Here is a 20,009-nt window from a genome sequence, read left to right as displayed (position 1 = left end):
AACTGATGGAGGCGCGGAACGGGAACTGATGGAGGTGGCTGGCACATAGACTGGCCGGGCAGTACTCTGCTCTCTGGAGAATAATAGGTATGGGGGTTTCGGCCGCGACTTTTGTCCTTAAACACCTGTAATTACCACGGGTGTGATTACCAGTATTTGTATGGTTAATTCTGCTTGCCCACTTGCATGAAAGTGCCAGCGTTTGGGCTCATTACTGCCCGCCTGCAGCACAGAGAGCTGTGGGTCTTCCTGTGAACGTCAAGCGATTGGTGGCTCAACAAGCCCCGGTCACTGTGCCCTGTGTAACGCACTGTTTCCAGGAGTCGGAGAGCAGGGTGGGTGTTTAGTTTTCGCTAAGCCGCTGGTGAGTTTGTGCGCTGAAGCGCTGTAGCGTACGATACGGAAGAGAACATGTCTGTGCTGTCCCTGTGCAGGTGGCTTGTGTGACAGGTGATCTCATCAGATCGGATGGAGGCGCGGAACGGGAACTGATGGAGGCGCGGAACGGGAACTGATGGAGGCGCGGAACGGGAACGGATGGAGGCGCGGAACGGGAACGGATGGAGGCGCGGAACGGGAACGGATGGAGGCGCGGAACGGGAACGGATGGAGGCGCGGAACGGGAACGGATGGAGGCGCGGAACGGGAACGGATGGAGGCGCGGAACGGGAACTGATGGAGGCGCGGAACGGGAACTGATGGAGGCGCGGAACGGGAACTGATGGAGGCGCGGAACGGGAACGGATGGAGGCGCGGAACGGGAACTGATGGAGGCGCGGAACGGAAACTGATGGAGGCGCGGAACGGAAACTGATGGAGGCGCGGAACGGGAACTGATGGAGGCGCGGAACGGGAACTGATGGAGGCGCGGAACAGAAACTGATGGAGGCGCGGAACGGGAACTGATGGAGGCGCGGAACGGGAACTGATGGAGGCGCGGAACGGGAACTGATGGAGGCGCGGAACGGGAACGGATGGAGGCGCGGAACGTGAACTGATGGAGGCGCGGAACGGGAACTGATGGAGGCGCGGAACGGGAACGGATGGAGGCGCGGAACGGGAACGGATGGAGGCGCGGAACGGGAACGGATGGAGGCGCGGAACGGGAACTGATGGAGGCGCGGAACAGGAACGGATGGAGGCGCGGAACGGGAACGGATGGAGGCGCGGAACGGGAACGGATGGAGGCACGGAACGGGAACTGATGGAGGCGCGGAACGGGAACTGATAAATTACGTGGATTTACTTGGAGGGAAACACTTCCAGTCACACAGGCATCTCTCACTTTCCTAAAGTCAGAGATAATCACTGTGCACAGATATCCCCGGCACAAAAACACCAATATAAGTGTCACTGTGTGTTTCCACAAAAAGAGGACTAGTTTAAATCAGGGTAATAATATTAAGCTTTCTAAACTCCCCACTACAAAACATGAGTTACTAAGACCTTACTTGGTCAGTAAATGCTCACACAGCAATCTCTTCCCGCATTTGGAGAGATTTTTTTTTTTACTCCTCCTCAGACAGAAACCATTGAAATTCTCCCCTTCGTTTCTCATACATCAATTTCTATATCATGCGTCATATATTCTGCACAACAAGTCATGGGAGCCTTAAAGCGCTGAGGTCAGCAGAAAGCTTTGTGTTGTTTTTAGATGGTGAATGTCTGGTTCTGCCCTGTACAAAGCGTGTTGGGTTGTGTAGTTGTGGCAATAAAAATAAGGTTTGAGGAATAGTCCCTCCCAGGAGCAAAGTGTACTAATGGCAGTGACAGGGTTAAGGGGTCAGTCCCTCCTAGGAGCAAAGTGTATTAATGGCAGTGACAGGGTTAAGGGGGTCTGTTATTTGCAAATGTGTCTGATATCATTAATTTAGAGTTTAAACACCATTAATTGCAAATAATAAATGGAGAGATGGGAGCTACACGTTTGTCATGTTTTTAGCACATGTAGATAATGTCCGCGTCACGATAAATAATAGAATGATTTAATGGAATGAGATATTGAAAGCGCTGAATTAGAAATCCCTTTGCTCCTGCACTAATACTCTGTGTATTTCTCACTGGCACAGGGAGAGCGCAGCGTCTTTATATTCAGATATGGCTCACAATGTGTTTTTTTTAACACTCGCACTGCCCTAATGACATACCCTCATAACATACAGGGAACGTGACAGGCAGACGTTTGTTTTGTTAAGAGTTGATCAGGCTGAACCAGACCGATGCTCCCGGTATAGCTGATTCCCCCTGGTATAGCCCATGCTCCCCCACATCAGACCTCGCGATATAGCCGGTGCTCGCTCTCCCCCATGTCAGACCCCACGTATACCCAGTGCTCTCCCCCCCTCCCATCACACCCCACGTATACCCGGTGCTCCCCCGGCAGTCCCCCGCGGTATAGCCGCTGCTCCCCCCCCCCGTCAGATCCCGCGGTATACCCGGTGCTGCCCCCGTCAGACTCCCCGGTATACTCGGTGCTGCCCCCACGTCAGATCCCGCTGTATACCCGGTGCTGCCCCCCATCAGATCCCGCGGTATACCCGGTGCTGCCCCCCCCATCAGATCCCGCGGTATACCCGGTGCTGCCCCCCCCCCCGTCAGACCCCACGGTATACCCGGTGCTGCCCTCGTCAGACTCCCCGGTATACCCGGTGCTGCCCCCACGTCAGATCCCGCTGTATAACCGGTGCTGCCCCCCATCAGATCCCGCGGTATACCCGGTGCTGCCCCCCCCCCCCCGTCAGATCCTGCGGTATACCCGGTGCTCTCCCCCCCTCCCATCACACCCCACGGTATACCCGTTGCTCCCCCCGTATACCCGGTGCTCCTCCTGTCACACCCCGCGGTGTACCCGGTGCTCCCCCCGTCACACCCCGCGTTATACCCGGTGCTCCCCCCCGTCACACCCCGCGTTATACCCGGTGCTCCCCCCCTGTCACTCACGGCCCCGGTAAAGATGTCCTCCCCCTCGGTGTCACTGTCCCCCTCCTCCAGCTCGGGTCCTGGGGCCTCCTCTTCGTCCTCCTCCGGTGGGAGGGGAGGGGGGACCCGCTGAGGTTCGCCGCTGTCATCCGCCATCACCCAACCAGCCGGAAACGTGAGTCTCGGGACCGGAACTGGCGGGAGAGGGCGGTGCAAGTGAGGCACGCGACAGCGAGGGGGCGGGGACTGGCACGAGCCAGGGAGAGGGGGCGGAGGAAAAGTGGGGCTGGTAGCTGGCGCGTGACGGGGCGGGGGAAGGCGCGAGACTGGGAGAGGGGCGGGGCTGGATGATGTCACAGCACAAAGCAAACGAACAGCGCCCTCCGAAAATAAGCCCGACAGCGCCTCTAGCGGCGGGCGCGGGGACATACAGCAGAGCTAGAACTATAACGTAACAGCGCCTCTATCGGCGGGCGCGGGGACGTACAGCAGAGCCTGAACTATAACATAACAGCGCCTCTAGCGGGGACATACAGCAGAGCCAGAACTATAACATAACAGCGCCTCTAGCGGCGGGTGCGGGGACATACAGCAGAGCCAGAACTATAACATAACAGCGCCTCTAGGGGGACATACAGCAGAGCCAGACCTATAACGTAACAGCGCCTCTAGCGGCGGGTATATGGAACTTCACCAGGCCTTCCATTATTACTAATATTAACCAGACACAAAGCAAGTTACAGTGAGTAAGAAAGTGACAGACACCCTCCCCCATACAGTGTCCAGCAAATCAGAGTCCCACGTCTGAGCTCATTCCCACGTCTCTGACAGGTCTGCAATGCTGCCCTTCCCCATTATCTCTTAGCATACACGGCTTCCACTGCAACCAGGGATTCTGGGTAATAACATGCAAATGAGCGCTCACAGTGTGTCACCTTTTGCTTCTAACCTATTGTAACATGGGACCCTATCAGCTTATACCTGCCGCATTACACCGCGTTTTTCAGCAGACAGTGAAACAAGAAAAAAACCAGCCAAACGCATATAGTGAAGTAAATTCACATTATATTATAAAAGTATAAGGTAAGATATCTGCGTACATCAGGTTAGATCATATCAGACACGTCATGCAATAGGGCATAGGTTACCAGGCACCGCTCGCCGCGGACAGCAGGAGCACTTCCTCACACGGCCCCTCAGGAGATGCTCAGCTGGATCCTCAGGGTAGATTCCTGAGCTTAGGTGGCTGTTCTCATGCTCACATCAGGGAACTTCCCTCTGGCGTGTATAGGACGTCCCTCTGGCGTGTGCAGGACATCCGTCTGGCGTGTATAGGACTTCCCTCTGGCGTGTATAGGACTTCCCTCTGGCGTGTGCAGGACGTCCGGCTGGTGACTGGCTTGTAAGGTCGATGGTTACGATGCAGGAACAGTACGAGCCGGAGTCGAGCTTACAGTTCAGTTGCTCCGCGCGATTTTACGACCAGCCGCCAAGCGATGACGGCCGTCGGATGAATTACGGCGTCGCTGGAATTGGCAATAAGCACCCGTAATGTCTCGATAGGTAGAATGACTAGAGATACCCGTAGGTTATTAGGGAGTCACTCGTGAGTCAACAATCCTACGCGTTTCATAGCATAAGCTCTTTGAAAAGCACCCTGCGTGTGAAACGCGTTAGAGTGACCGTATCAGTACTTTTTCCGTCCATGTTTTTAATATAAATAAATTCTATTGATTCACTTATCCCACGACTGACGCTGGGCACCGGTTCTTTCCTGCTTGGGAGTTTTCATATATGGGTGAAAGGCAGAGGCGGAAGGGCGGCGGGTGGGTGACAGGCAGAGGCGGGAGGGCGGCGGGTGGGTGACAGGCAGAGGCGGGAGGGCGGCGGGTGGGTGACAGGCAGAGGCGGGAGGGCAGCGGGTGGGTGACAGGCAGAGGCGGGAGGGCGGCGGGTGGGTGAAAGGCAGAGGCGGGAGGGCGGCGGGTGGGTGAAAGGCAGAGGCGGGAGGGCGGCGGGTGGGTGAAAGGCAGAGGCGGGTGGGTGAAAGGCAGAGGCGGGAGGGCGGCGGGTGGGTGAAAGGCAGAGGTGGGAGGGGGGCGGGTGGGTGACAGGCAGAGGCGGGTGGGTGAAAGGCAGAGGCGGGAGGGCGGCGGGTGGGTGACAGGCAGAGGCGGGAGGGCGGCGGGTGGGTGACAGGCAGAGGCGGGAGGGCGGCGGGTGGGTGACAGGCAGAGGCGGGAGGGCGGCGGGTGGGTGACAGGCAGAGGCTGGAGGGCGGCGGGTGGGTGAAAGGCAGAGGCGGGAGGGCGGCGGGTGGGTGAAAGGCAGAGGCGGGAGGGCGGCGGGTGGGTGAAAGGCAGAGGCGGGAGGGCGGCGGGTGGGTGAAAGGCAGAGGCGGGTGGGTGAAAGGCAGAGGCGGGAGGGCGGCGGGTGGGTGAAAGGCAGAGGTGGGAGGGGGGCGGGTGGGTGACAGGCAGAGGCGGGTGGGTGAAAGGCAGAGGCGGGAGGGCGGCGGGTGGGTGACAGGCAGAGGCGGGAGGGCGGCGGGTGGGTGACAGGCAGAGGCGGGAGGGCGGCGGGTGGGTGACAGGCAGAGGCGGGAGGGCGGCGGGTGGGTGACAGGCAGAGGCGGGAGGGCGGCGGGTGGGTGACAGGCAGAGGCGGGAGGGCGGCGGGTGGGTGACAGGCAGAGGCGGGGAGGGCGGCGGGTGGGTGACAGGCAGAGGCGGGAGGGCGGCGGGTGGGTGACAAGCAGAGGCGGGAGGGCGGCGGGTGGGTGACAAGCAGAGGTGGGAGGGGGGCGGGTGGGTGACAGGCAGAGGCGGGTGGGTGACAGGCAGAGGCGGGAGGGCAGCAGGTGGGTGACAGGCAGAGGCGGGAGGGCGGCGGGTGGGTGACAGGCAGAGGCGGGAGGGCGGCGGGTGGGTGACAGGCAGAGGCGGGAGGGCGGCGGGTGGGTGACAGGCAGAGGCGGGAGGGCGGCGGGTGGGTGACAGGCAGAGGCGGGAGGGCGGCGGGTGGGTGACAGGCAGAGGCGGGAGGGGGGCGGGTGGGTGACAGGCAGAGGCGGGAGGGGGGCGGGTGGGTGACAGGCAGAGGCGGGAGGGCGGCGGGTGGGTGACAGGCAGAGGCGGGAGGGCGGCGGGTGGGTGACAGGCAGAGGCGGGAGGGCGGCGGGTGGGTGACAGGCAGAGGCGGGAGGGGGGCGGGTGGGTCACAGGCAGAGGCGGGAGGGCGGCGGGTGGGTGACAGGCAGAGGCGGGAGGGCGGCGGGTGGGTGACAGGCAGAGGCGGGAGGGCGGCGGGTGGGTGACAGGCAGAGGCGGGAGGGCGGCGGGTGGGTGACAGGCAGAGGCGGGAGGGCGGCGGGTAGGTGACAGGCAGAGGCGGGAGGGCGGGTGACAGGCAGAGGGCGGGAGGGTGGCGGGCAGAGGGCGGGAGGGCGTTCTGTGGATGAACAAGCAGAAGTCTGCGGTTCCGGGGACAGTGTCTGCCATGATGGACCTGCGGGGGGGGGGAGGGTCCATGCTTCTGAATAGAACCCCCCGCCACATTAATCCTTCGTACCGGGACAGCGGTACTCTTATTACATTTGTGCACACACACACACACACACGTTAGTATTGTGCTCATTATCTGACTCGTATGACCACGTTTTCGGTTTTTGTTTGGGATTTTCTGGCATCGGCAACACCTTTCATTTTGTTGTGGCGTACCAATAGAGGTCCCAGGAACCGAGTCATGGAGGTGGATCAGGCAGGAAGAGGGCGTGGGTGTTCCTTGGTGGTGTGGGGGAGGTATTGGGGAACGAGAGAAGAGAGATGGAGAGCAATACTAGAACAGCTATTGCAACGAGTTTTACAACGATGCAGCTCAAGTGCTCTAATGATGATGTTGGGATGCTGCAACTTGAGCTCTGAGTTTGATAGTGGGGATTAGTGCAGATAAGAACGTGCTACAGTATAACAGAACGAGATAAGAGCATACAGAGAACGGTACTGGGTAAGAGCGGGTGTGAGAGAGCATGAGTGGATCGCACTACTAGAGGGGATTATAGTGTGGGAAGAAAAGGGTTACGGATGGAATGTCTCTTTATAGCAGCGTGTTCTCTACTTCAGTCCTCAAGGCCCCCCGACAGGTCAGCTTTTAAGGATATCCTAGCTTCAGCCTAGGTCAAAGACTCAGCCACTAATTGAGCCACTTGTGCTGAAGTAGGGATATCCTTAAAGCCAGACCTGTGGGGTGTGTGTTGAGGGCTGAAGTTGATAACTCCTGCTATAAAGAAAGCAGACCTGATGCTGAGGGAGGGGTGAAAGTGTTATCTGGCAGACATGGGAGCTCTCTGGTCTCTCAGCATGGCTCAGAACATGTCTGTGAAACTCTCCCTACAGGAACCATCATGGAAGTAAGGCCCGGGAACCACTGCAGGCTGAGCCACTGGAACACTCGGTGGGCAGGAAAGTGAAACGTGGATATTGCCGTCGGAATAGTGACCTCGAGGGAGAAACCGGGGCACATGGGGCCCTCAGGGACATGTACAAAAAAAGGGGGGGAGAGATCCCGAGATTAGTACAAGGAACACATCACATTTGTGGAGATTCATGCAGCAATTAAACAGTTACAGACTCAGATCGGCCTGAAACTCCCTTCCTGTCTCCCAGCAAAGAGGCAATCGGCCCTCATACCACCAAGAACCGTGTCTGTTGAAATGTGAAAACCAGGGGGGGGGGGGGGGGGGGGTCCCAGGTATCAATAAACCTATCGGGAGAGGGGGAGAGACAGACTGTATCCCATATTCTGTTACAAACACATTGGCAGTAGGGATTCTACGCTTCCAGAGACAGGCGATAGATGGAGCAACGAATGGCATTAAAATGATGCTTAGTTTAGATTTGCGGTTACTTGAGTTGGGGGATTAGAGAGCCCAAGGCCAAAAGAATGGAGGGTCTTTAGGAATTTGAAGACCAAGTAAATCTATCAAATGGAGGGTTTTATTCTTGGGACATTCCCACCAGATATACAAGATGGAGCCCGGGCTACCACACTCCCGACAGCCAAGGCGACAGATTGAGTGTAACTTGACATGGGGAGAAGAAATACCAGTGGTATAGGATCTTGTAAATGTGTCGTTTGTGGCTGCTGCCTCCCAAATATCTATTTCTATTGGGGTGTTTGTCTATTTCCTGCGCCAACATGGATTTATCTGGTTTTTTGGTTCTCTTGTGATGGGTAGTATTGTGTGGGACAGTTCGGAGGTGACGCCCTTGGTTAGGAATTGGGACTTACACCAGGATTCAAACAGATTCAGCACTAAAAGGCATATCCTGCTTATATTTGAATGAGATGCCCAATTTGTAAGTAATTGTATAATGCAACATTTGGTATTGAGAATAACGATTGTAAATTAGGGAATGACTTGATGGTATTTGAATCCATCCCATCTTTTACCCTGGGGGGCAGAGGTCAGACCAGCACACAGGTAGGGGGGCAGAGGTCAGACCGGCACACAGGCAGGGGGGCAGAGGTCAGACCTGCACACAGGCAGTGGGGCAGAGGTCAGACCGGCACACAGGCAGTGGGCAGAGGTCAGACCGGCACATAGGCAGTGGGGCAGAGGTCAGACCGGCACACAGGCAGTGGGGCAGAGGTCAGACCGGCACACAGGCAGTGGGGCAGAGGTCAGACCGGCACACAGGCAGTGGGGCAGAGGTCAGACCCGCACACAGGCAGTGGGGCAGAGGTCAGACCGGCACACAGGCAGTGGGGCAGGTCAGACGGCACACAGGCAGTGGGGCAGAGGTCAGACCGGCACCCATGCAGTGGGGCAGAGGTCAGACCGGCACACAGGCAGTGGGGCAGAGGTCAGACCGGCACACAGGCAGTGGGGCAGAGGTCAGACCGGCACACAGGCAGTGGGGCAGAGGTCAGACCGGCACACAGGCAGTGGGGCAGAGGTCAGACCGGCACACAGGCAGTGGGGCAGAGGTCAGACCGGCACACAGGCAGTGGGGCAGAGGTCAGACCCGCACACAGGCAGTGGAGCAGAGGTCAGACCCGCACACAGGCAGTGGGGCAGAGGTCAGACCGGCACACAGGCAGTGGGGCAGAGGTCAGACCCGCACACAGGCAGAGGGGCAGAGGTCAGACCCGCACACAGGCAGTGGGGCAGAGGTCAGACCGGCACACAGGCAGGTGTCCTCACACACCGTGGAATAGAAGCTGAAAAACTGGAGCGGCTCTTGCGTTAGAGGACTGTGAGGGGTCTTCATGCCCAGACGAAGGTATCTGAGCAGGGGAATGGGTATTATGTACAGGCCCACTGGGCACCTAGACTTGGGATGACATTTTGACCCATGCCCCCTCCAGCAGCTGTTCCAGAAGACGCCTCCGCTGACCACAGGTCTCCCCACGATGAAGACAGTGAGCCACTGCTGGTACGTCCTCTTCTGAACGTGATCAGTCAGGACGTTCCACCGCTCCGCCTGTCACCATTTAACAGCCGGCGGCAAAATAACCAACACCGTCCAGTCCTCTATATAGCTAGCAAGAGCAACCAAGTAACGGAGACACTAGCAAGTCACCCAGTTGCCGTCCTAGGAGGGACTGTCCCCTTATCCCGGTCACAGCCATTAGTACACTTTGCCCCTAGGAGGCACTGTCCCCTTAGCCCGGTCACTGCCATTAGTACACTTTGCCCCTAGGAGGGACTGTCCCCTTAACCCGGTCACTGCCATTAGTACACTTTGCCCCTAGGAGGGACTGTCCCCTTAGCCCGGTCACTGCCATTAGTACACTTTGCCCCTAGGAGGGACTGTCCCCATATCCCGGTCACAGCCATTAGTACACTTTGCCCCTAGGAGGGACTGACCCCTTAACCCCGTCACTGCCATTAGTACCCTTTGCCCCTAGGAGGGACTGTCCCCTTAGCCCGGTCACTGCCATTAGTACACTGTGCCCCTAGGAGGGACTGTCCCCTTAACCCTGTCACTGCCATTAGTACCCTTTGCCCCTAGGAGGGACTGTCCACTTAGCCCGGTCACTGCCATTAGTACACTCTGCGCCTAGTAAGGACCGCTCCGCTAACTAGAAGTTTGAGGAGAACTCAATTGATTGTTTGTTGAACATGTGACACAGTGATCAGCCAAGGCATGCTGGGAATGATTTGGTTTCTCAGATTGTAACTGGACAAACTCCGAACCCTTCAGCTGATGTTACCCTCTAATTAATACCCTGCCCTCCCCTCCCCCGTACCTTAGCCCCCTCCCCTGCACGTAGGTTGCATTTGAACCATTTACAGAAACGCCAAGGTTTGGTTTTCTCCAAGTTTATTGGAAACGGTATATGGTACAAAGAATATTTATACAGCTCCGCGGGGTGTTTTGAAGTTCATCCCCACGGTGGGCTGGGTGACCTGCAGGTTGGAAAGACCGCCGAAGTCCTGGAACAGAAAGACCGGGGTTAGCGTACACGGGAACAGGAAGACCGGGGTTAGGGTACACGGAATCAGAAAGACCGGGGTTAGGGTACACAGGAACAGGAAGACCGGGGTAAGGGAACACGGGAACAGGAAGACCGGGGTAAGGGAACATGGGAACGGGAAGACCGGGGTTAGGGTACACGGGAAGACCGGGGTTAGGGTACACGGGAACGGGAAGACCGGGGTAAGGGAACACGGGAACAGGAAGACCGGGGTTAGGGTACACGGGAACAGGAAGACCGGGGTTAGGGTACACTAGAACAGGAAGACCGGGGTTAGGGTACACGGGAACAGGAAGACCGGGGTTAGGGTACATGGGATCAGGAAGACCAGGGTTAGGGTACATGGGAACAGGAAGACCGGGGTTAGGGTACATGGGAACAGGAAGACCAGGGTAAGGGAACATGGGAACAGGAAGACCGGGGTTAGGGTACATGGGAACAGAAAGACCAGGGTTAGGGTACATGGGATCAGGAAGACCGGGGTTAGGGTACATGGGAACAGGAAGACCGGGGTTAGGGTACATGGGAACAGGAAGACCGGGCATAGGGTACATGGGAACAGGAAGACCGGGGTAAGGGAACATGGGAACAGGAAGACCGGGGTTAGGGTACATGGGAACAGGAAGACCGGGGTTAGGGTACATGGGAACAGGAAGACCGGGGTTAGGTACATGGGAACAGGAAGACCAGGGTAAGGGAACATGTCACTGTTGAACCTTTTTTAAAACATAGATATTCCTCAATGGAGAAGTGAAAACACCATTCAAGACTTTTTGCTGCAATAGTGTATATCGATCATCCGAACGCAATGATGCTGGTCACATTATTCTAGGAGCCACGTGAAGAGAGTTATGGGGTATTTATATACTCTGGGGACGAATATTTTTTTTAAATACCCTAGTTGTGAATATCACAGGATATGGACGCATGGGAGCAAAGGCCGCAGGGGGACAGACGCATGGGAGCAAAGGCCGCAGGGGGGACAGACGCATGGGAGCAAAGGCCGCAGGGGGGACGGACGCATGGGAGCAAAGGCCGCAGGGGGGACAGACGCATGGCAGCAAAGGCCGCAGGGGGGACAGACGCATGGGAGCAAAGGCCGCAGGGGACAGACGCATGGGAGCAAAGGCCACAGGGGGGACGGACGCATGGGAGCAAAGGCCGCAGGAGGACAGACGCATGGGAGCAAAGGCCGCAGGGGACAGACGCATGGGAGCAAAGGCCGCAGGGGACAGACGCATGGGAGCAAAGGCCACAGGGGGACAGACGCATGGGAGCAAAGGCCGCAGGGGGGACGGACGCATGGGAGCAAAGGCCGCAGGGGACAGACGCATGGGAGCAAAGGCCGCAGGGGACAGACGCATGGGAGCAAAGGCCGCAGGAGGACGGACGCATGGGAGCAAAGGCCGCATGGGAGCAAAGGCCGCAGGGGGGACGGACGCATGGGAGCAGAGGCCGCAGGGGAGCGGACGCATGGGAGCAAAGGCCGCAGGGGGGACGGACTCATGGGAGCAAAGGCCGCAGGGGGGACGGACGCATGGGAGCAAAGGCCGCAGGGGGGACGGACGCATGGGAGCAAAGGCCGCAGGGGGGACGGACACATGGGAGCAGAGGCCGCAGGGGGACGGACGCATGGGAGAAAAGGCCGCAGCGGGACGGACGCATGGGAGCAGAGGCCGCAGGGGGACGGACGCATGGGAGCAAAGGCCGCAGGGGGACGGACGCATGGGAGCAAAGGCCGCAGGGGGACGGACGCATGGGAGCAAAGGCCGCAGGGGGACGGACGCATGGGAGCCAAGGCCGCAGGGGGACGGACGCATGGGAGCCAAGGCCGCAGGGGGACGGACGCATGGGAGCAAAGGCCGCAGGGGGACGGACGCATGGGAGCAAAGGCCGCAGGGGGACGGACGCATGGGAGCAAAGGCCGCAGGGGGACGGACGCATGGGAGCAAAGGCCGCAGGGGGACGGACGCATGGGAGCAAAGGCCGCAGGGGGACGGACGCATGGGAGCAAAGGCCGCAGGGGGACGGACGCATGGGAGCAAAGGCCGCAGGGGGACGGACGCATGGGAGCAAAGGCCGCAGGGGGACGGACGCATGGGAGCAGAGGCCGCAGGGGGACAGACGCATGGGAGCCGAGGCCGCAGCGGGACGGACGCATGGGAGCAAAGGCCGCAGGGGGACGGACGCATGGGAGCAAAGGCCGCAGGGGGACGGACGCATGGGAGCAAAGGCCGCAGGGGGACGGACGCATGGGAGCAAAGGCCGCAGGGGGATGGACGCATGGGAGCAAAAGCCGCAGGGGGACGGAGGGGAGGTCACACACAAAAAGGTGGGGCTCATCTTTATGACAAAGGCAAAGTTTGAGGATGATAACCACGCATTTGGGATATGAAATTGGAATTCAACATAATACCAATAAACACATGGATTATCTCATTTGAACACCACGCCGCTCTGATTGATCTGATATTGTTGTGATAACACACTCCCATTTTCTGTTTTTATCCGTTATGTTCTGAAACTATCTGCATTAGAACACTGTGTCTGTAACATTCTTTCCTGTAACCAACCACTTTCTCCTATATTAAAGAAGAGACGTAGTGGGCACGACCCGAGTGACCCCAGCACAATTTTAGATGAGATTAAGGGCATTTTCTGGCATTTTGCTAGTGGGTTTTTGTATTAACGACATGTTTTTCCAGGACACCCAGGAAGCGAGGCGTGAAAGTATTCTTACTGGTGGCAGCTGCAGGGCGTTTGAGGGGAGATATTGCTCATTTTGGGGTTCCCGCTGTTAGGTTAAGGGGTCAGCGGGATAGCTGGAAGAATTAACCCTTTCCTCACACAAGTCACATTCGCGGTAACAAGAGCATTATAAAGTGCGGCTTTTGCCGATAGACCGAGGAGCTGCTGGACATGACAAACGTCGGCGGAACTGCCCACGAGACGCTGTGCGAAGGTCACGGGGTTTGGTAGGGACAAAGTCACACACCCCCAAACACCGACAAGCCTCCACATGGTGCTCTGCCTGCAGTATCAATGACCGGGCCACTGGCAGAACCACAATCACTTTCGATGCAGGTCGCGGGCGGCAACCGCCACGTTAACCCCATGCACGCCCGCTCTGTGCTCAGACACATGACGATAACTTGTAGGGCTGAGGAACGAGGTTTCACACCCCCGCTGGTTAAGCGCAGAAAGCTACGCGTCCTCCACAGGGGGATATGCAAGAGAAAGTCGTCGGAAGCAGAGCTGTCGATCTCGGCTCCCCGAACTTGCACCCCACAATGCCGTGTGTAGAGCCAAGCATTATGGGGAGCGACATTGGGAAGAGCAGCGGTGATTGACTGCTCTGCAGAAGTTACAGTCCATCCCTTCTATGGTCCACGTCTCATGGACGAGTGGATTTTTCCAGCCCTGACAAACTGCTCTTCCCGAGTCCACGTGAGCAGCTCTCCCCGAGTCCACGTGAGCAGCTCTCCCTTGCTGCCCCACTAACCTCCCTTAACACCTTGTGAATAACTTCTCCGCTAACCCTTCTTCCATAGAGTGCAGCACACCACAGATTTAGGCATTACAAAAGGTGTGTGTACAGAGCACTTTGCATGCTGGGAAGGTGGCGTGTGATAGGGTAACATGTGGCGGTTTATATATTGCCTGATCTAATGAGCCAATTTTCCCATGTAACAGAGACCCGGGCAGGCCTGTAACCCTGTGCAGACCCCTATGGGAAACGTACCAGCAACTTCAGCATTTCCTTGGTGTCTGGGTCAACCTCAATGATCTCTTGGTCCAGGGCAGACACCTGTAAGAGAGCCACAAGAGGAAACATTTAGTGTGAAGGCCAATTCTAACCACGAGGATTATTTCATCGCATAGGATCCGAGTCAATAACAGATCTTCAAACCAGACCCGATTCACAGAAAAAAAACAGCCCTAAAATACCCGTGTTCAGACCGGCGGCGTGCAACCAGGACCGGCTACCGTCTTCCTTCATATGGCACATCCGAAAACGTGGCTAGTTATGGCCCCTTTAATTCATCCCGAGAGACCAACACGAGGAACCACCGCAGAACGTTATAACAGGGATATGTAGGATACACGGGCTGTGATAGCCATGGGCGTGCGCCATGTGTCCATTTTCCCAAATAACCCACTGGTCCTGTTCGGACAGGTGTACACCCGCCGGCTGATGTCCGGTCAGCAACCGTTTCATGTACTTATTACAGAGAACGGGACGAGGAAGTCTCCTTAACCGGAAACAGGAGGGCGGCCCGCCCCCCAAGCTGAACTGCGTTATTTCCAGCTGCCCCGGGGGCCAGAAATACTTTCCAGTGAAGTTACCAGGGTTAAATCGTCCTCCAGCTAAGACAAAATGGCCACCAAATCTTGGGCCAATAGGAAAGCTTCACCATCGGGTGTGGCTTCCTATTGGATGTTCATTGCAATCCCCAGGAAGTGATAGCAGTAACTTGAGCAGCAAGTATCTCAGGAGCCCGGGGGTCACCATGGCCGAAAATGGCACGGGTCAAGTCTGGAGGATAAAAAGCAGCAGTGCCCCCTCACCTCTGGGACATAGTTATCCCTCCTCTCTCTCTCCTCCTCCTGCAGTTTAATGGAGATGCCTCTGACGGGGCCTCTCTGGATACGCTTCATCAGATGTGTGACGTATCTGCAATCAGGGGACATTCAGAGAAGATACATCAGCGCCTCGGACATGGCCCACCGAGCTTGTGATCTCCTGGTGGGAAGGTGTGTGAAGGTCACAGGATTTGGTAGGTACTAGGTCATACCCCCCAAACACGGAAAAGCCTTCACATGGTGCTCTCCCTGCAGTATCAATGACCGGGCCACTGGCAGAACCACAATCACTTTCGATGCAGGTTTCCACAACAACAGAACACAAGTCAGAGCCGACCCATCACAACTGCTCCAGGACAGCAAAACAGAAGCGAGAATGGGTGGGTAAACCAGAGGCCAAAACCCACAACCCAGAAAACGTGGGGGTGCAGGTTGAGATCCAGGGGGCTTGGTATAAGATGAACCCAGACAGGGCAAAGGAAGTGATGTTAGGAGGTGAGGAGAGAATGCGATGAAAATGTGAGCTCATGATTCTGCAATCACATCAGACGGCAGGTGTGGCATAATAGCCAAGAGAAAGCTCATTAATAAGTTAGTTTATCCCAAAGGCACCTGGTGAAAATCTTACAATAGTTAGCTGACCCATTATATCTGCAACCCCCCCTCCCCAGATCACCACCTCCACTCGCTCCCCAAACCCTGGGCACCTCCACCACTCACTCCCGCCTCCCCCCAAAGCCAAGCGCTCCTGCGTCCCCCCAAAGCGCAGAAACCCCTCACTTCCCAAGCACAACTCAGTGCCACCCCCCCCCCCTCACTCCGTGTGACACCCCCCAGCTCTTACCCAGCGATCTTGTTGCGCAGCTTTTTGCTGGGGATGATGGCGATCTCCTCGCACACGCGCTTGTTGGTGTGGAAGTCATTGCCCAGCCGGGTGTAGTACTTCTCAATGATGACCCGGGCGGCCTTTTTCACGGTCTTTGTCCTGACACGTCCCTGGGGGAGAGAAACGATGGAGTTTAGCGGTGGAAGGCGGCAACAAGCAAGTATTAAGGGGGACACAGTTCGGACAATGACACGAACGCAGGACAAGGTAAGCACAGCGAATTTCAGAGGGGCGCTTCACAAGAAGCCATAGGGCAGGCCTTCACGCGGTAAGCGCTGCGATTATGGTCACGAGACCACCATGGCAAGTCAAAAAAAGGTGCAACCCACATAGCAAGTCAAAAGAAAGCAAACAACCTTCTGTAAACCCAAACTAATATAATTGTGCCAAAAGCAAAGATGATGCTTTGGTTTCTATGGGAATGAATTACAAGTTTAATTTCTTCAGGGGAGTATGTCAACCAAGTGTTATCTTTACCCTTATCCCCACACTGTGGGACTAGATCGATAAAGATAAAAAGGGGGAAAATCAACCCAATTCGCACCTCCCCATGTTTACAAGCGAACTTTAAAAATCATTATTGGTGGCACTACCCAGATGTAATGCCTTAACCCCCTCACTGCCATTAGTACACTTTGGCCCTAGGATGGACTGACCCATTAAAACGGAAAGACGAGTACAGAACTCATGACCTGGCCAATCTGAGCCCCTTGAGACGCTGTGCGAAGGTTACAGGGTTTGGTAGGTACAGACCCCCCCCAAACACGGGAAAAGCCTTCACATGATCTCCCTGCATTATCAATGACCGGGCCACTGGCAGAACCACAATCACTTTCGATGCAGGTTTCCACAACAACAGAACACAAGTCAGAGCGAACCCGAAACAACTGCTCCAGAACCGAGAATGGGTGGGTAATGCAGAGGCCAAAACCGCTTTTACAGCAAGGAGGACACTAATCACGCAGAGATGATATACTGTACATTAACCATGTATTTGCTCCAAGGGTCACCAATGCCAAGTCAGGCCTATGCGGAATCCCGGGATTAAGCATTCTGCTGGGGCCTAACCCCCCATCTGCCTGCAATTATAATAGGCATACATCAGCTTGTATACACACACACACACACACACACACTATAAGATATATACGCCTGTCCATGCAACGCCGATATACACAGCTGTACTTTATAATGCAGATACATTATCACTGATATAATGCAGCTGCATCTAACAGGTATAAACACACCATAAAATCCAGAGTACACACAGTGGGCATTTGTCTATAGCATATAAACAAAATCATATAAACGAGGACTGAGATAGAGCAATAGATCACACACTATATAGTACATAGTATACATATAAAACATAGTATATACACACTAGAGTGGACGTATGTGTAATATATACACACACACACACACACGGAGAACAGCACCATATAAACCAGCAGAGTTGTGTATATAGATATATATCCTCCTAATATCACTCAGGGTGCCAATAACGTACACAGCTCAGTGACAACCCAACACAAACATGACAATTACCATCGCAACACACACCACCCCACACAGGGGGGGACCCGCAGCACACACCGCCCCACAGAGGGGGTGGGGGGGACCCGCAGCACACACCGCCCCACACAGGGGGGGACCCGCAGCACACAACGGAGATTATCAGGGCTAGGCCGCAATCCCCAGACTCTCCTGAGCGCCCTGCCCAGCCAAGGGCCTGCCTCACCGGCCAACTCCGTACACGCCACCACGAGCTCACCAATCCACCCGAGACCGGGAACCCCACGGAAAACCCTCCCCCTTGAGCCGCGGCCGCAGGCCTCCATGACACCCTGTTCACCCTCCGCCGGCTCCGTCACCGAACAATATGAGGGGCCCGGAGCGGCCTGTGCCGCCCATACTGCCTCCCGCGGGTCGGTAGGGCTTCCAGGCACACCCTGCGGCGATCAGCGGGCCAAGAACGACGGTGCTGGGGAAGGATGGCAACGGATGGCGACAGAGACATAAACAGATCGCGGACCCACCATGTTGGACCAGGCTGGTAGAAGAGAGCAAAGGATGCTGGGAGTGCAGCTATAAAGAGTAGTAAGTGACAGAAGAGGGACCAGCGCCACTGGCGGCCACTAGAGGCCTGGAGGGGAACTGCACGCAGTGTGTGTGTGTGTGTGTGTGTGTGTGTGTGTGTGTGTGTGTGTGTGTGTGTGTGTGTGTGTGTGTGTGTGTGTGTGTGTGTGTGTGTGTGTGTGTGTGTGTGTGTGTGTGTGTGTGTGTGTGTGTGTGTGTGTGTGTGTGTGTGTGTGTGTCTTGATAATGTTTTAACAATCCTATAAGAAGCAGGGCACAACGGATTTCTGCAAAAAAAAGTGTGCGCGCGTCAGTCAGTGTAAGTGTGTGTGCGCACGTCAGCCAGTGTGTGTGTGCGCACGTCAGCCAGTGTGTGCGTCAGTCAGTGTAAGTGTGTGTGCGCACGTCAGCCAGTGTGTGTGTGCGCGTCAGTCAGTTTGTGTGTGCACGTCAGTCAGAGTGTGTGTGCACGTCAGTCAGCGTGTGTGTGCACGTCAGTCAGTGTGCGTGTGCACGTCAGTCAGTGTGTGTGTGTGCGCAAGTCAGTCAGTGTGTGTGTGTGTGTGCGATATAACACACGATTGCTGAATAGCGCTCTCACAAACCCAAAATGATAATGATGCATACAATAGTGCACAAAATAATACATAAAAATTAATAGTACATTAAAAATATATAAATAGTGCATAAATAATATATATGGTGCACAAATGTGACAAACTAAGCTCTTAATGGTGAACTATAGGTGATTTAGAGGAACAAAACCCACTCAACCCTTAGTGAAGACAGTTTCAAAAGTCTTCTGCACAAACTTCTTCCACAAGGACCAGGGGAGCGTCGCAAGTATCGTAACCAGGGGAGCGTCGCAAGTAACGTAACCAGGGGAGCGTCGCAAGTAACGTAACCAGGGGAGCGTCGCAAGTACCGTAACCAGGGGAGCGTCGCAAGTACCGTAACCAGGGGAGCGTCGCAAGTACCGTAACCAGGGGAGCGTCGCAAGTATCGTAACCAGGGGAGCGTCGCAAGTACCGTAACCAGGGGAGCGTCGCAAGTATCGTAACCAGGGGAGCGTCGCAAGTACCGTAACCAGGGGAGCGTCGCAAGTACCGTAACCAGGGGAGCGTCGCAAGTAACGTAACCAGGGGAGCGTCGCAAGTACCGTAACCAGGGGAGCGTCGCAAGTACCGTAACCAGGGGAGCGTCGCAAGTATCGTAACCAGGGGAGCGTCGCAAGTACCGTAACCAGGGGAGCGTCGCAAGTACCGTAACCAGGGGAGCGTCGCAAGTACCGTAACCAGGGGAGCGTCGCAAGTATCGTAACCAGGGGAGCGTCGCAAGTACCGTAACCAGGGGAGCGTCGCAAGTACCGTAACCAGGGGAGCGTCGCAAGTATCGTAACCAGGGGAGCGTCGCAAGTACCGTAACCAGGGGAGCGTCGCAAGTACCGTAACCAGGGGAGCGTCGCAAGTACCGTAACCAGGGGAGCGTCGCAAGTACCGTAACCAGGGGAGCGTCGCAAGTACCGTAACCAGGGGAGCGTCGCAAGTACCGTAACCAGGGGAGCGTCGCAAGTACCGTAACCAGGGGAGCGTCGCAAGTACCGTAACCAGGGGAGCGTCGCAAGTACCGTAACCAGGGGAGCGTCGCAAGTACCGTAAAAATAAAGAAACATCACATAGTGTAGTAATGTTAACAAAAATATATAAGCAATAAATGGTCTCGCAAATGGCTGCTCACAATAGAGTAGAGATATCAGGCAGTCATCCAACTGAAGGGGTGGATGTTCCCGGAGGTGTGCAGCACATTCAGCAGCCAGTCTCAAGTGGAAAAGAACAAACCAATGTGTAGAACGAAAAATCTATTACCACACGGGGAAATACAATGGAAGGCTTACACTTAAGAAGATTTTCAAGCGCAGTGTATAACATGTAGCAGGTGCGCAGCGGGTCGCGATCTCCCCTGTGTACCGCACTGCTCTCCGAAATGCTTCCGCATCCACGCCGGGGGTCACACGTCACTTCCGGTGCGGCTGGAACCTCCGGACTCGGTGGTGTAGATG

At 56.1% G+C, this 20,009-nt stretch overlaps 2 protein-coding genes and 3 non-coding genes across 7 annotated transcripts in view; all 5 read right to left on the bottom strand.

Moving 5' to 3' along the window:
- SNX1 (sorting nexin 1) overlaps positions 1 to 3,209 on the bottom strand; it is a 24,196-nt gene extending 20,987 nt beyond the window's left edge. Inside the window, 1 exon segment of the mRNA XM_075575966.1 lies at positions 2,941 to 3,209. Within this exon segment, the coding sequence (XP_075432081.1) occupies positions 2,941 to 3,075 (135 nt within the window). The 5' untranslated portion in view covers positions 3,076 to 3,209.
- Positions 3,210 to 10,230: 7,021 nt separating this feature from the next.
- Positions 10,231 to 18,020, bottom strand: RPS17 (ribosomal protein S17). 3 transcript variants are annotated; one of them, XM_075575964.1, is made up of 5 exons: positions 17,911 to 18,020; positions 15,830 to 15,981; positions 14,971 to 15,076; positions 14,144 to 14,209; positions 10,231 to 10,360 (listed from the first exon to the last, which is right to left on the bottom strand). In XM_075575964.1, exons 1-5 carry the CDS (start codon positions 17,911 to 17,913, stop codon positions 10,280 to 10,282), a joined length of 408 nt encoding a protein of 135 aa, XP_075432079.1. In that variant the 5' UTR covers positions 17,914 to 18,020; the 3' UTR covers positions 10,231 to 10,279. The 3 variants fall into 3 exon arrangements, with proteins under 3 accessions (XP_075432079.1, XP_075432080.1, XP_075432078.1); XM_075575965.1 differs by lacking the exon at positions 17,911 to 18,020 and adding an exon at positions 16,859 to 16,882; XM_075575963.1 differs by lacking the exon at positions 17,911 to 18,020 and adding an exon at positions 16,853 to 16,876.
- LOC142469359 (small nucleolar RNA SNORA71) lies at positions 13,355 to 13,487 on the bottom strand. Its single transcript, XR_012789042.1, has one exon. It is a non-coding gene; the product is annotated as a small nucleolar RNA SNORA71 (small nucleolar RNA).
- Positions 15,158 to 15,289, bottom strand: LOC142469358 (small nucleolar RNA SNORA71). Its single transcript, XR_012789041.1, has one exon. It is a non-coding gene; the product is annotated as a small nucleolar RNA SNORA71 (small nucleolar RNA).
- Positions 16,591 to 16,716, bottom strand: LOC142469357 (small nucleolar RNA SNORA71). The gene has a single exon (XR_012789040.1). It is a non-coding gene; the product is annotated as a small nucleolar RNA SNORA71 (small nucleolar RNA).
- Positions 18,021 to 20,009: the final 1,989 nt, after the last annotated feature.

This window comes from Ascaphus truei, chromosome 18 (assembly GCF_040206685.1).
Source record: "Ascaphus truei isolate aAscTru1 chromosome 18, aAscTru1.hap1, whole genome shotgun sequence".
Classification (NCBI taxonomy): domain Eukaryota; kingdom Metazoa; phylum Chordata; class Amphibia; order Anura; family Ascaphidae; genus Ascaphus; species Ascaphus truei.
This window is presented reverse-complemented; position numbering and strand designations above follow the sequence as displayed.